Source organism: Artemia sp. Qi Xiang Cuo, chromosome 4 (assembly GCF_049724085.1).
Source record: "Artemia sp. Qi Xiang Cuo chromosome 4, ASM4972408v1, whole genome shotgun sequence".
In the NCBI taxonomy this organism is placed as follows: Eukaryota; Metazoa; Arthropoda; class Branchiopoda; order Anostraca; family Artemiidae; genus Artemia; species Artemia sp. Qi Xiang Cuo.
In genome coordinates, this window is record NC_142797.1 from 68,957,373 (window position 1) to 68,974,378 (window position 17,006).

Sequence of the window (17,006 nt, forward strand, 5' to 3'; positions counted from 1 at the left end):
AGTATTTTATTGTAAAATATTAGGGCATTTAATAAACTACGGTTGAAGTTTTCAGAAATAAGAGCAAACACGTTTAAAATAATCTGATTTTGTTACTAGTTTTTGATCATTTAAGAAAGTTGGATTTTATTTTCATCAAAGAGAGAACGTACGGTTAAAAATATCCTATTTTATTAAAAGTATTTGAGCAGTTAAGAAATTTAGGTTTTAGATATGACAAAAAATGAAGCATATCGTTAAAGTACATTTAATTTTATTAAATAATATTTGATCATTTTAGAAACTAAGGTTTTAAATTGCATAAATTAAAGCACGAGGTTAAAATACATCTGATTTTATTAAGATTAATTAAAAAAACTTTTTCCACAAAATAAGTTTTTCAAAGAAAAGTAAAGAACTCCATTAAACAAAAAATGAGCAAAAACGAAATCAAATAATCTACCAAGTGGGAAACCACCACATATCAGCATCGATTAATAAATGAAACCCAAATCGAACAGAAATTATAATAACTAACCGAGTCAAATGCAAAACGAGCAGAAATTAACATGAGTAGGGCTCAAAACCCCTATGCCTTCCCAAGGCCAGAACATAATTTTCACTTTACTGAAAAAATATAACTGTTTTTACTTTTATAACTTTAATAAATCAAACAATATTAACATTTTGATTACTAAATATCAGTATATGTATATTAAATTGACAATGCACATTCATTTGTATGAATGAATGTGTTCAAAGTGAACTAAAGTTCAATTGAACTTTAAATGCGTGGAACAAAATGTCTATCTCAAAATTTTGATTGGATTTGTTTGATTGGATCAATTTTATCCGATGTATCTGAAAAAAGATGTTGATAAAAAAAAATTATTAGCTCTGACACATAAATTTTGTCAACTCTATCCTATATATCCAAGAGAAGGATATTGATGTAAAATTAAATGACTATAATTCCTAGATTGTGAAAATGCTATCCAACATATTCAGAAAAGGATGCTGACAAAAAATTTATTCACTCTGACACTTATATTTTGTCAGTGCTATCCTATGTATCCGACATATGATGTTGATATAGAATTTAATCATTCTGATGCTTAGATTTGTCAATTTTATCCGACGTATCCGACAAAAGATGTTGATAAAGAATTTGTTATATATTCTAATAAATATATTTTGTCAATGTTATCCGACGTATCCGACAAATGATGTCGATAAAAAAATGTTAATAAAGAATTTATTCACTCTGATGCTTAGATTTTGTCTATGTTATTAAACATATCTGTCAAAAGACATTGATAACGAATTTATTCACTTTGATACTTGGATTTTCTCAATTTTATCAAGCATATCTGACAACTGACGATGATAATGAATTTATTGAACCTGATACTTAGATTTTGTGAATGTTATCCGATGTATCCAACAAAAGAAGTTGATAAAGAATTTATTCACTCCGATACTTAGATTTTGACAATGTTATCTGACATATCTGACAAAAGATGCTGATAAAGAATTTATTCGATCTGATACTTCGATTTTGTCAATTTTATCCAGACAACCGATGTATCCGGCATAGGATGTTGATAAAGAATTTATTCCCGATGACACTTAGATTTTGTCCATTTTCTCCTACATATGCGACAAGAGGTGTTTATAAAGTATTTATTGATTCTCATGCTTATATTTTGTATATTTTATACGTTGTATATGACAATGATGCTGATAAAAAATTTATTGAAGCTGATTGTTAGATTTTGTGAATGTTATCCGATGTATCAAACGAAAGAAGTTGATAAAGAATTTATTCACTCTGATACTTAGATTTTGTCAATGTTATGCGACATATCTGATAAAAGATGTCGATAAAGAACCCGATTTTTAGCAAGTCTCTCTCACTATGACTGTGTGTCTGAGCAGGTATGCTGTCATCTCTAACCAGACTAACCTAAATGTAACAAAACGTTGCATAAAGTCGAAATGAATCAAACTCGTATTTTATGAATATTATCCGATACATCCGATATAAGCGCTGGAGACAGATCTAGTTACTCTAATACTTAGATGTTTTTAGTTTTATCCGTTGCATCTGACAAAACGTGTTGATAAAAAATTTATTCCCTCTGACACTTAGATTTTGCCAATTTTATCCTATGTATCCGAGAAAAGGATGTTTATATAGAATTTAATCAATCTGATTCTTAGATTTTGATAATGTTATCCAACTTATTCAGAAAAGGATGCTTGTCTGACAAAAGATGTCGACAAAAAATTTTTTTTCACTCTGATACTTATATTTTGTCAATGTTATCCTATGTATCCGAGAAAAGGATGTTGATATAGAATTTAATCACTCTGACTCTTAGATTTTGATTATTTTATCCAACGTTTTCAGAAAAAGATGTTGATAAGGAATTTATTCACTCTGACACTTAGATTTTATCAATGTTATCCTATGTATCCGAGAAATGATGTTGATTAAGAATTTAATCATTCTGATAAATAGATTTTGTCAATTTTACCCGACGTATCCGACAAATGATGTCGATAAAAGAAATGTTATTAAAGGATTTATTCACTCTGATACTTGATTTTGTCAATGCTATCCGATGTATCCAATAAAAGAAGCTGATGAAGAAATTATTCACTCTGATACTTAGATTTTGACAATGTTATCCGACATATCTGACAAAAGATGCTGATAATGAAATTATTCAATCTGATACTTAGATTTTGTCAATTTTATCCAGATAACCGATGTATCCGACATAGAAATTTTGATAAGGAATTTATTCGCGCTGATACTTAGATTTTGTCAATTTTATCTGATATATCCGACAAAGGATGTTGATAAAGCATTGATTTATTCTGATACTTAGATTTTGTAAATTTTATACGTTATATCTGACAAACATGTTGATAAAAAATTTATTCTCTCTGATACTTAGATTTTGTGAATGTTATCCGATCTATACAACAAAAGAAGTTGATACATAATTTATTCACTCTGATACTTAGAATTTGTCAATGATATCCGAGATATCTGACAAAAGATGTTGATAAAGCATTTATTCACTCTGATACTTAGATTTTGTCAATTTTATTCGATGTATGTGACAAACGATGTTGATAAAAAATAGTTATTCACTCTGACACTTAGATTTTGTCAATTTTATCCTATGTATCCGAGAAAGGGATGTTGATATAGAATTACTCACTCTGATTCTTAGATTTTGGTAATGTTATCTAATGTATTCAGAAAAGGATGTTGATAAAGGATTGAATTACTCTGACACTAAGATTTTGTCAATATTTCTCCTAATTATCCGACAAATGATGTTGATATAGAATTTAATCAATCTGATACTTAGATTTTGTCAATTTTATCCGACGTATTCGACAAAAAATGTTGATAAAGAATTTATTCATTCTAATACATAGATATTGTCAATGTTATCCGAAGTATCCGATAATTGATGTCGATAAAGAAAATAAATAAAGAATTTAATCACAATGATGCTTAGATTTTGTCAATGCTATTAAATGCATCTGTCAAAAGACATTGATAACGAGTTTATTCACTCTGATACTTGGATTTTCTCAAATTTATCAAGCGTATCTGACAAATGACGGTGATAATGAATTTATTGGATCTGATACTTAGATTTTGTGAATGTTATCCGATTTATCCAACAAAAGAAGTTGATAAAGAATTTATTCACACTGATACTTAGATGTTGATATTCTTATCCGACATATCTGACGAAAGATGCTGATAAAGAATTTATTCACTCTGATGATTAGATTTTCTCAATTTTATCGGTTGTGTCCGATAAAGATGCTGATAGAAAAAATTTATTCACTCTGATACTTAGATTTTGTCAATGTTACCCATGTATCTGACAATAGATGCTGACACGGAATTTCATCACTCTGACTCTTATGTTTTGATAATTTTAACTGACATATCCGACAAAGGATGTTGATAAAGAATCTATTCGTTCTGATACTTAGTTTTTAGCAATTTTATCCTGACCTATCCGAGAAAAGGTGTTAATAAAGAATTTATTCATTATGATACTTAGATTTTCTCCATGTTAATCTATCTATCCGACATAAGATGCATGGAAATTCCTTCTCTTACATCTCCGATGTTTTAATAAACATTTAGAACGTTTGATATGCTAGCATACTCTAAAAATAATGAACACATAACAATATAATACATACTACATTTTTAATAAAATAATGTCATGTAGGATATTAATACAAAAAAAAATTTATTATTATATATTTTTAATATCAATTAACAAGTTTGGACATTTTGAATCTGTTCCATAAAATAGTTCACCATGTTCTCCCTTGATATTGTAGCTATTGTCTTCTCTTAGTTTGTAAACAGTAGAATAATCATTATTCCATTTTGAGTCATGCACAGTTTTTACTGGTCTGTCACAGACAGGTTTAAAAAAGGGTTAAAAAAGGGTTTGAAAAAAATTTGGGGGAGGGGCGTGGGGGCCCTTGGAGGTAGGACATGGATTACCATAAATTCTCTCTAAAAAAAGGTGTTGAAATAGGTGGTCACTCCCATCAATATTCTGATACAAGCGGTTACACTATGCCTATTTTAATATATGCTATCAAGAAAAGTTCAATAATATATTATAAATTCTATGAGTGCATTCGAAATCAATATTTATATAAATATATATATATATATATATATATATATATATATATATATATATATATATATATATATATATATATATATATATATATATATATATATATATATATATATATATATATATATATATATATATATATATATATATTAACTGCTTGTTATGCATAGATTACCTGCATCTTTAGAATTGAATTAGAATCCCATCTTTAACAACCGTATTTTATATCCAAGTTTAATGCTCATATAACAATGCCTCGATAAATGCAGGTCTGATCATCTTAAGAAAAAGGTAATTTCCAATAAATATTCATTAAGAGTAAAAAGAGAGGGTCTGAAAAATCTAGAATAATTTGTAGGGTCAATATATCTACAGTTTTCAAGGTAAATTCTGTGAAAAAGTCTTTTATTATAAGGATGATTTCAGTGAACGCCGGTAAGGCGACCATGTCCACCCGGAAATAAAAAGAAATAATAAAAAGGTGAATCTGAAAACAAAAAATAAATGTTTGCTTTCGATTTTCAGCCAAAAAAAATTCTAGTAGAACTATTCCACATCTTGAAAAGTTTCCCAGACCCCTTCCGACCCCTTCTGCCTACCTCTCTACCTTTAGTCCAGGATTTTTCTCTGCTATAAGAAGCGAGCATTCAACTTTATTCAAATATTACCTGGAAATGAAAGGAGATCAAAGATTAGCCTCTTCCACACCTTCCCCAAACCTTCGTCTATGTTAATCTAAAAACTCTTGGAGAAAAATAAATTTTTAATGTTTTCGCAAAAAATACACACTTTTAAGCTTCAGACACGGCCCTTCCCCCCCCCCCCTTACCTACCCTTTCTACACCAAGATTTATTAGCCCTCCTTCATAACGGTTGATATGCAATTTTTCGTCATTTTAAACGTTTTTATGTAGCTTTACCTGATTCAGCGTTTTTAAGTTAAACTTCAGATTAGATGCCCGTATTATAATTAACCGTAACAGTTTATATTATGAAATTTTATTTAATTATTTTATTATATTATTTAATTAACCGTTATGATGAATTGTATAACAAAACCTCAAAGAAAAATAAATATTTTTTCCAGAAAGATTTTTGAAGATCTCATGTTAACCTTAAACTCAGAAGAAAACAAAGTTGCTGAAGAAATTGAAATGGCTGTTACAGAGCTTCCAGAATACACAACAACACTTGGCAATGAAACCAACTATGTTAACGCAAGGTAAGTCTTGACTTATTCGTTCTTTCAATTTTAGATATATTTGTATACATTTTTAACATTTCCCAGGGTATTTGATATTTTAGAAAAGTGGGTAAGTTTAAGCCCTTCATTGTAAACTCTTAAGGAGGATAATGCTGGCAAAATACTACTGAGTTCCGTTTCATTTTGCATGCAAAAGTTAGTTACTCTTTTTATTTGAGATGTTTTCTAATTCTATTCAAAAATAGACTTATTCCTTAGACAAGGTATCCTAAAGTTATTTCCGTACACATTCACTCATTATTACTATTCCGGTGTTTGACCCCCCCCATTTTCTGTTGGAACCCATTTAGACTTGTTGTCTGACTGTTACCCTGCTTAACTGTAATTTACATTCTTGAGAAAGAGTTATTTGTCCCTGGCTTGCTCTTGAGAGACCCATTTATTTTTCGAGGTCGTAACAACTTCAAGGGTTTCAATAAAAAAAATCAACTTGGAATGCTCTTTCGTTAAAAGACTTCTGTTGTATTGAAATTATGAATGGCTAATTCCTGTGTACTGACCCGAACTTGTTATCAAAATCTCACCTTTCAGGGCCAGGAAACATAAAACTATTTAATACAAAATCTGTTTACTGAGGTAGAGGTGAAAGGTTTGTAGAGCAAAAAAGACTCATGATCAACGTCATATTCACATACATCAGTAATATAATGACTTCAAACACTAATATAAAAGACTCTATACATGTTACAGCCAGAAATGATGTCATATTAATTATCACTCGCATCATAATATCGAATCCAACGGCATCATTCATAGCATAAAACCAAGTTCATCTTGGAAGAATATTCAGTATATCTTGAGAAGTTCTCTAAGTAGTTTTATGAATACAAATCAATCTCTAAAATGGCTTATAAGTGTACAAAATATGACGAGAGTACGACCCAGAAAACACAAATTTACAATTATTATAACTGATGATTCGTTAGAAAAAAAAAACTATCCAACAACCTGAATTATTAAGCGTGTAAAGTCCGAGAGAACGCCCCAAGAAAACTAAAGTCACAATGGGTAATTGGCTTGGATCATCAGACTATACTAGAGCAACACGAACAGCTAAAGCAAAGGGCATTAAAAATTGTATGTAATAATGAAAATCCAAAACACAGAAACAAGAAAATAGGGTTGGAAGACCTGCAACAACAAGAATGAAAATGAATCAAAAAGGAAAAAGACAAAGACACTTGCGGTTAGAAGATATGCGATAGCGAGCATCAAAACGAGTAAAAAATGAAAGTGAAAAACAAAGAATTCTGCGGTTAGAAGACATACGACAGCAAGAGTCAGAACAAATTAAAAAAGAAAGTGAAGAATAAAGTCACTTGTGGTTAGAAGACAAGTGACGGCGAGAATCAAAACCTTTAACATTGCAAGTATTCACTGTGGAACCTTCCATTTTCCCGGGGAAAGAGGGGCGAACAAAGGTTATTCATTTTGAGATTGCTAATTGCATGGTGGAATTGCATATTTACACCTCTACAATTTCCTGAAGAATTGGTTTGACTTTTAGGACGTCAATTGCTCTCTAAGGCATTCCAAAAATGAATCCGAAATTTGAACTCATGCTTCGCTCTAGCCTCAACCAACGTATTTAAGGATTGAACCACCAGTAGTCATGATAATTTTAGCCTTGAAGTAGCTGTACAAAATTTATAAGTAAATCAATTTAGCGGCATATCCATCACAAGCCACTAAAGTGATTATGAACCACCTTAAAATGGCTAAATGTAACTTTTGAACCCCAATGAAGCTATTGAGGAACGCCTTGCACAAATAACTGTGTCAGATATTACATCGAAATGCAGGAAGTGGAGAATAATGTAAATCAACGTGTTGATTCACTGTGAAAACAGACTCCAACAACGCAGCTCATTTTTACTGTGCCTGATGGTTTCGATTATAGATTGTTCAACCCTCCTGCATATAATCAATTATACTCTGTGATTACTCTTGATGCTCAAAGTTTTCCAACTGAAGAAATGGTTGTAAGACAACATGGCAAAAATGTTGTCAATGTACAAAAATACCGACCATCGTGTGGATCCAGTGTTTTATCCAGCTAGAACGTTATGATGGACAGTGGACAAGTCTCTGCAAACACCTTATGGTCCACATCTAAAACGGGCTGAATTAGCGAGGCATCGTATTGCTTTTTGGCCTGAACTTGCCAAACGTCTTTCTCTGCAAGTTCTAGCACCCAACCTGCGTCGGATTGGTTTTCATGCTTTGCATTTCGGTCGAAGACACCTTCAAAAATATCTTATCGATACGAATATTCGTGTTGAATGTGATCCAATGATCCAATGATTAAACTTGAACCAGAAAATTATCATGGGGGAAAACTACATAGGTGTAAAATAACTTCTCAACGACTTAGCTTCGAAAGCGAATGCAGTCGTTGGCGAAAAAGTAATACTACTCTCATCATTCATCGGCTCAACACTTTACTCTGCTGAACATTTCGGAGAAGCCTTGGCTATTGGTCGTTGCCTTGAACCCCCAGATTTTTATATAAAGTGGCTCGAAATTACAGAACCAGCGTGCCTTATATCTCCATTGATAATAGATTGGTAATAGTAATAATAAATAATGATTATAATTTTTTCATAGATCAGTCCACTCAAGATTGTTCAGATCTCGTTGCTCAAATTGCAAAACTGAAATGTGAGGAAACAATATTGATAAGACAAATATTTGAGAAGGTTGCAGCATATGTATATACGATTGAATTTCATAAACGTACAATACCAAATATACATTTGATATTGATAATGAGTTCTTGTGATTGAATCTATATTCGAGTTCATAATCCAGTCATGATTGATGATCTTATTTCAGTTGAAATTCCAAATACTGACAATCTTTTACTAAGAGAAAGAGTCTTAAATTTTATGATTCGTAATCCGCGCTGGTAGTTAAATCTGTATGCGAGTTGTATGATAAATAAAAATGGAAAATTGCAGTACCACATAAGTTTTCCAATGTAATATAATCCAGCTACATCTCTAGCAGATGAAGAAATAATTAAATTATTGGCGATGTTATGATCCCAAATTAGACCAAATGAACAAAGAAGAATTTTTACCTGACTGTGCTGTTTATTCCAGCTAAAGATAGGAATGGGGCACATTTAGTGACAAGGAAACAGTTAAAGAGAGATTGGAAGAACATCTTAAGAATGTGCTAAACCGAGATTTGAGTTGCAGGAAAAGATATTGAGGAAAATGAAAACGTATGTGATACCTTGGATATGAAGGAAGATTTTTGAGAAAGAACTACCAACAGCACTAAAAGGATTAACAAATAATAATGCCCCAGGTGCTGATAGGGTGGTAAATGAGTTTCTTAAATATGGTGGCTCTGAGGTTAGAAATAAGTTACTGAAGATCATGAATATGTTTTCTAAAAAAGGGGAAGCACCTAGCAATTTTAGGAAAGCCCTGATTAAACAAATGTATAGGAGAGGTGATAAAACTGAGTGTGGTAATTATCGAGGCATTGGCCTGGTCTCTGTAGGTAGCAAATTACTTAGTATGTTGATACTTTTTAGACTGAGAGATACTGTAGACAAAGTTAAAAGAGCAGAACAGTGCAGTTTCAGAAAGGATAGCAGTTTTGTTGACCCAATTTTTAGCTCTTATGTTAATAAGTGAGAACTGTTTGAGTTGAAAAACACCTTTGGTCCTCAGTTTTATAGATTACGAGCAATCGTTGGATTCTGTTTATAGATGAGCTATAGCAAAGGTCTTTTTCTTGTATGGTAAACCAAAAATAAATACATTAAAGTAATTAGTGTTATGTACAAGAATAACACTGCTGCGGTTAAGGTAGGAAATGAGGTTAGCAGCCGGTTTCGTATTAAATCATGAGTTAAACAAGGTTGTGTTTTATCCCCCTTTATATCGATTATTTTGATGGAATTTGTCTTAAGGGGCACAGTAAAGGCAATAGGAGAATGCGAAATCAAATTGGTAGGAAAAACTTTCCTGGACTTAGATTATGCTGATGATTTAAGCATCCTGGATAAAGGTGTGAGCAAAATGAATGAGCTTTTAGAGGTTTTCGAGTTAAAGTGTTGGAATAGGTTTGAAAATTAATATTAAGAAGATTAAGTTGCTAAGGCTAGAAATAAGTGAAGATGAAAAGGTGACGTTGGGTAATGAAAAGATTGATCAAGTGGGCAGCTTCACTTACCTTGGTAGTACTATAAGTAAAGACGATATTAAAAATATAGATATTAAAAATATATATTAAAAATAAAATGACCAAGGTTCAGGGTTTTTTTTCACAGTTAAAAAATTTGGAAGAAAAGGAAGATACGTTTGCAAACCAAGATTAAAATATTGGAAGCTACAGTGATGGCAGTGGTCAAATATTGCTCTGAAGCATGGGTTCTCCGAAAAGCGGATGAAGATTTGCTAGATGTTTTCCAGAGAAATTGCCTACGGATTGTTCTAGAAAATTGCCTACGGATTGTTCTAGGTACCTGGCTAACTGCCCATATTTAAAACAATAGGCTGTGCGAAAAATGTGAATCCCGCTTTCTAGGGCTATAAGAGGAAGGCTAAGATGGCTAGGGCACGTTCTACGGATGAAGAATGACGGATTTCTGAAGATTGTTCTTTTCGGAGAACCGTCTAGGGCTAAACAGAAATTCGGTCGTCCGCGGTTGGGGTGGGAGGATGTTATAAAGAAAGATTTAAAGGAAATGGGAACTTCGTGGGAGGGTGTAAAGAGGGGGACTTTGAATAGATTAGGATGAAGGAGGATGTTATGTGGCTGTGTTGCCTTCAGGGGGCTAGGTGCTGCAGTGAGTTGTTAGTAGTAATAGTAACATGCTATTTATTGAAGAGATTCCAATAATCACCAAGTTACTCGCAAAATCTTCTTGTTGCCTAATATAATCTTTATATGCACAAAAATTTCAATGTCACATCAATGTCGAATGTATTGGCAATATAGGTTCAATGAAGTATTTATATAAACACATCTTACTAAGGACATGATTGCGCTTTAATAAAGATTATCGAAGATCGTCGGTGTTTGGACGTCCAAATCAACCTTAAATTAGAAGTGGTGCCTTTGTAAAATTATATATTTTTTTATTGGACCTTTAACATTTGCCTCGTCTTGTCTTTTCGTCATTATGCAAGACATATTGCCGAACCTTTGTTTCTTTCAATTGTTCAGGTGGTGTTACAAAAACTTGTTTTTCTTCCAACGATTTATTAAGTCCAGGTTGTTGATTTTACAAGGTATGGAAGGCATTGACAGCCACCTGTGTTTCTTTTAATTATTCAGATGGTGGGACAAAAACTTCTTCTTTTGCCTTGCCTTGTATTTTATCATTATGAAAGACATATCGCCGAACTTTTGTATCTTTTAATTGTTCATGTGGTGGGACAAAAACTATTTTTCTTCCAACGATTTATCCAGTCCATATCTTTGATTTTCAAAAGTATGGTAGGTATTGATGATCCTAGCCATTTCAAAATCCAAAACCCAATAATCATCGCTATCATGTTCCATTTGTTTGGTTCGTTACACCTCGGCTTATCTTTTGTTATTATGAAATACATATTGCCGAACCTTGGTTTCTTAACAAAGGTATGGGGCACGCGGCAGGCTTCTGTATATAGATTCTTACTGTCCAAGCAGGTATCCAGGATTTTTGTTCGGGGGGGTTTTACCTGATTTTTTTTATAACATCCTTTTTCTGGTAAGGTTTTGTCTTTACAGGTATTTTTTGGACTAATTTTCGACTCGGTCAAAAATTTCGGGGGGGGGGGGGTTCAAAGGGGTACCCCCCCTGGATACGGCCTTGTTACTGTCGCTCGTCTTCTAAGCGCAGACAATTTTAGACTTTTCTTGATGTCATTATGTCCAAATGGACCTTAAATTAGAAGTGGTCCCTTTGTAAAATTACATTTTTTTATTGGACCTTTAACTTTTGCCTCGGCTTATCTTTTGTCGTAGTAAAAGACGTATCGCCGAAACTTTGTTTCTTTTAATTGTTCAGGTGGGGGTACAAAAACTTCGTTTTTGTGTGTATTTATATCGCCGAATCTTCGTGTGTATTTCATTTATTTGAAGTTTTAAATTTTCTTTTTGATTTTACTTGAAAAAATTAATGATTCGAAGGAGTTGACACAACATCGTGCTATATTGTGGTCAGGCTATGTTGGTAAAATAAATTGTAAAGAGCGAGGATATGATAAGGGGTAACCCTCCTTATATGTGTAATTATTTCTGTTCGTTTCAAGTTTTGATGTTGCTCAATACTTTCAGGTGAAATAACATGTTTTTTTTTGTTTAATTTCTAATCGTTTTTTAAATAATGCAAGGAAATTTGCCTCCCCCTCCATGAGAATTCCCTTCTCCTCCCAAGAAATTCCCACCATAAGGAATTCCTCCAATTTAAAACACCCAACCAGGAAAATTTTCCCCAGACAATTCCATTCACGCTGAAAATTCCACCTGGGAAATTTCTTGCGGGGGATTCCTGCCAAAATTTTTTTCTTTGCATAGTTTCATTTGAAAAAGACTTTAATTTCTTATTTTTTTTTCCGATCAATCCAAACAACCTCCCTTCTGTGGAAAATTTTTCCGCAAGTCTCCCCCCTCCTAGAAGGAAGTTGCTCTCACAGAAAATTCCCCCTGGAGTATTTATCCCGTAAAAAACTCCCTCATGAAAAATTTTTCTTGTGGTAAATACCCCCTCCCCGAGAGAAAAATCCTCTAGACCATTCCAACTCAGGCAAATTTTTCCCTGACAATTCTTCACGAAATTTTGATCAGACGACTTTGGGGAAAAAAGAGCATGGGAGAGGAACTAGTTTCCTTCCAATTTTTTTGATTCCTTAAAAGGGCGCTATTACTTTTAATTTCCTTTCGAAAGAGCCCACTCCTGATATTCTAGGTATACTGATTTAATATGCTAACCACTGGAAAAAAAACCTGGAAAAATAAACACGTATCTGTGATCTTTCTTCCGGCAAAAAATACTTAATTGTACATTTTTGCAGATAGGAGCTTGAAAACCTCTACAGTAGTTTTCTGATACGCTGAATCTATTAGTGTAATTATTACTAAGATACCTTCACTTCCAAGGGGTTGTTTTCCCCCTTTTGTAAAGTCACTCAAATTTTCTCAGACTCGTAGATTTTGACGGGTAATACTAAACTTAATGAATCTTATATATTTAGAACTAAAGTAATAAGTCAATTCTTTTGACGTGGGCTATCTATTAATAACAGAATTCTATTTTTCAGTGTTCAGGCTACTATTGAGCCCCATCGCTCCTTACTTGCAGTTCGTTACGAAGGACTTTTTGACAACTACCTATTAATAGCAATAACAGTTGTATCCAAAGTACAATTTGTATGTAGATAAAGATAACTAACACTCAGTTAATAGACTTCCTTATTGAAAATGGCTTACCGTGCCTCTAAACTTACGGCTCATGCAAGCTTATTTTTTTTCTTTATCAGAAGCTTTCTGGCAAGATATTTCTCTTTTTTTATAAATTTTAACTAATATTTAATTAGCTTCCATAGTAGGTAAGTATAAAAAGACTTTTAACTAGCGCAAATATAAAGAGATAATAAAATCAAAGAGACAGTTTAAAAAAATGAAAAGTATACATAACGTAAAAAGAGATAAAGCAATCTGTCCGTGCGCATTTTAACAAAAAAAAATATATTTAATTGCCAGCCAATTTGCATCAATACGAAACAACCAAAATCCAACTAAATAAAATAAAATTATCGATTTCTTACTTTTTGGACCTTCTGGAAAAACCTAAAAAAAAAGGTAAATTTGTTTTCAATAAATGGTAGACTTTTTTGAACTTCATGATTCGGCTAATGAGCAACAGAGCTACAAAATTAAATTTTTGGTTTTTAATAGCTGTTAAATAACCCTGAACTTTAGTCAAATAACAGATTAGAAAGTGAATTAATTGGATGTTTCTTTTTCAGCAACAGTCTCAATACCACTCAAAATCCAGAAAAAAAGTCACCTCCTGAAGTCAATAATATTCCTAATATTCCTGAGCTCAGTCTACCAAGGTTCGTAGAGATATTTTCGAACGATAGAATCCTCGAATATCAGGAGTATCTGGAACATTTTGGAACAATCCTTTTCTTGACTGCTCAGCAGATAGATAGTACTAATCAGACAAACCGATTTTCCCTGTGGCAGTATTATAAAGGAGCTGGATATGGACTTATGTTTTACACGAAATGTCTTCATCTCATATTTGGAGGAGCTGCATTATTCGCAGCCCTACTTGGTAATGTGTCTTGCTAGTTTAGTGGGAAGCTGTCAATTTTACTACTCAAGCTCTTTATCTGAGTGCTCAACTGATTGATTGCGATTTTAAAAAAAAGTGATTTTCCTAATGGTGATATTATACAGCAGCTAGATTTGACTTATTTTTTATATGAAATGTTGTCTTCTCATGTTTGGAGCTTCTGCTTTATTACTGAATAAGTTTGACGCTACGTCTTGACAGTGAAGTGAAAAGCTTTGTTTTGACAGATTGAAATGTTTCTGACTGCACAACAAATGGATTGTGGTAAGCTTATGGGAAAGGCAAATTTTACTTAGAGCAATATTATGATGCAGCAGGATATTTGCATGATCTGTTTCTTTTTCGAATTGTATACAAACTGAAAACAGTAATTTGATAAACTGATCTCCCTTAAGGCAATACAAAAATGTGGCCACATATGGGTGTTTTACCAAGAAATTCTTCATCTCATAGTTGGAAAGTCAGCTTTATTCATAGGCAAATGTGATACTCTGTCCTGCTAGAGAAACCAATTAATGACATGGTCATAAGACGACCAGACGAGGATATTTGGTGTTTACCGATTTCTTCATCTCATGATGAAAAATCTGCACCATTCTTAAGCAGGATCGAAACTATGTCTTAGTAGTGAGGAGAAAATCTGTGGTTGCAAGACATGTCAGAGAACTGAATACGTTTATTTAAGCCCTTATAAATTCTTAAGCCCTTAAGGTATAATGTGCAAGATTTTTATAAGATCAATGATAATTCTAGTGGAGAAATAAGAGATCTTGATCCTTTTATGTTGTACAGAAAATGAAAGGAAACATTGAAAAACAAGATCTAAAGAAAATGTCGGATATTTATAAGCCCTTAAACTTCTTTTTCCTTTTGATTTGCCATTTGTTATACTTTCGTTACAATATTTTACTAATAATTTCATTTTATTTTATATGAAACTGCAGGAGACTGTAAGGCTTGTAGCATAAATTGCTTTCTTTTTTGTAAATTTGCCTGTTTTTTTTGTTGAGAATTCTACTATTTATCTTTAGATTTAGTTCATTGTACGGGTTTTATTTTATGGTGTTGGATGTTATATTACTATTCGGTGAGGTTCAAAGGGATTTTCACATTACCGTTTCCAACTTCAGGAACAAGATTTCCAAAGAGGGATATCTTATGGATGGTTCTACTTGCCTGTGTGATGCATTCTATAACTTTGGCCATTTATTTGTTCCTCAATTTCTTTTCTTTTCCTTTACAGTTATCTTTTTTTTTCTCTTGGATGCCAAATATTAAAAAAGAATCATAATGTATGAATAATATTGCACTATGCAAATTAGACGGTAAGTAATCCCTTACCTAGCTAATATTCTTACAAACAATTCTGAATATCCTCACTTTTTAATTAAATTATCTTTTTGTTTTAAAAGTCTAGACTAATTATGATTGAAGATATTATGCAAAGTTGGACATTCAAACATAATTCTATTTTGTACTGTTGATTTTTGTTTTATACCCAAAATGTTATAGTAAATGATTTAACTGTAATTACTGTACTGTGCATGTAAAGGGTCCAGAGGAAGAGAGGGACTGCTTAAGCGCTGTGGTGACTCCAGATCTCTTCTTTCCTTTTACTGGCTAGTATTTTGATACAGTAAAACCAATCAGGCAGAGCATAACGTTTTTTTTCTTGTTTTATACTGGCTTAAAGTTTCACATGGTTGAACCAATTAGCCAATCAAGGTTTACAAAGAAAGAATTATTGGCTCCATTAAAGCGGTAGTCTGTAAAGGGGTGCCATTACTTTTCTGTTGAGTTTGGGGGCCTTCAATTTTGTAAATGACAAAAATATTACATACTTTCTATACGAAAATGAAGCCTATTTTGAGATAGTAGCTTTTGAAAAACGTTTGAAGATGAAATTAATGACATCCCAAAATGAATAAGAATAAGAAATCCCAATGAATAAGATGAAATGAAACAAGAAACCCCAATGAAATACATAAGGAATCCCAAATGACATCACAAACCAAATAGGATGCAAAAAAAGCATAGCTTTAACTTGTTTCAAGCGTTTTCTTTTTATTAAATAGATTGGAACACTAAAGTTCCAATGAAAACTTAATATTGGAAAAAAATGAGTGAAATATTCAGAAAGCGTCTGCTTACCTTTATAGATTATATATTAGGATTACCACTTTTTGCTATTTCACATTGAAAGTGCACAAGGGCCCCATACAGATCAACTTTTAATTGTTGCCATATGACCTATGACTATCTCTAAGGAAAACAGTCAAAGCAATATCTTCAACCGAAGTTTTTATAAGAATGACAAAATTTACTTCCCTTTGTAACTTGACTTGAATACTTGAAACTTTCATTTTCAAAAATCATCTTGAAAGGATGATGAGACCCATTATTATTTATTTTTTTTTTTTTTTTTATTATTTTTATTATTTTTTTTAATTGTCTGTTCAGCCGATAAAGAAGCAAATCAATATGTCATTTTTAAATGTATTCAAAGAAAGAAAAATGGAAAAAAGCCATAGGCTTTGATCTGACATTAATTGAAATATTTTTTGCAACCGTGTCCTTTTTGTAATTTTGTAAGATATGCGCGCTTGGAGGGGGCAAGGGTGTTTCATTCCTCCTCCTCCAATAAATAGCGTTTAAAAATTTTCTATAATGTCCAATTTAGCAGGCATTTAGCCTGTCCCTTTTGAGGTATAGTTTTTTACAACTTAATCCTCATCACTCATCTGCC

General features: G+C 32.4%; 1 protein-coding gene across 1 annotated transcript in view; it reads left to right on the top strand.

Moving 5' to 3' along the window:
* The window catches only part of LOC148953364 (uncharacterized), a 57,645-nt gene extending 42,276 nt beyond the window's left edge, over nt 1-15,369 (top strand). Inside the window, exons 3-4 of the mRNA XM_089088502.1 lie at nt 5,773-5,907; nt 13,926-15,369. Coding sequence (XP_088944628.1) covers nt 5,773-5,907; nt 13,926-14,256 — 466 coding nt within the window. The 3' untranslated portion in view covers nt 14,257-15,369. The remainder of the gene's footprint in view (nt 1-5,772; nt 5,908-13,925) is intronic.
* Nucleotides 15,370-17,006: the final 1,637 nt, after the last annotated feature.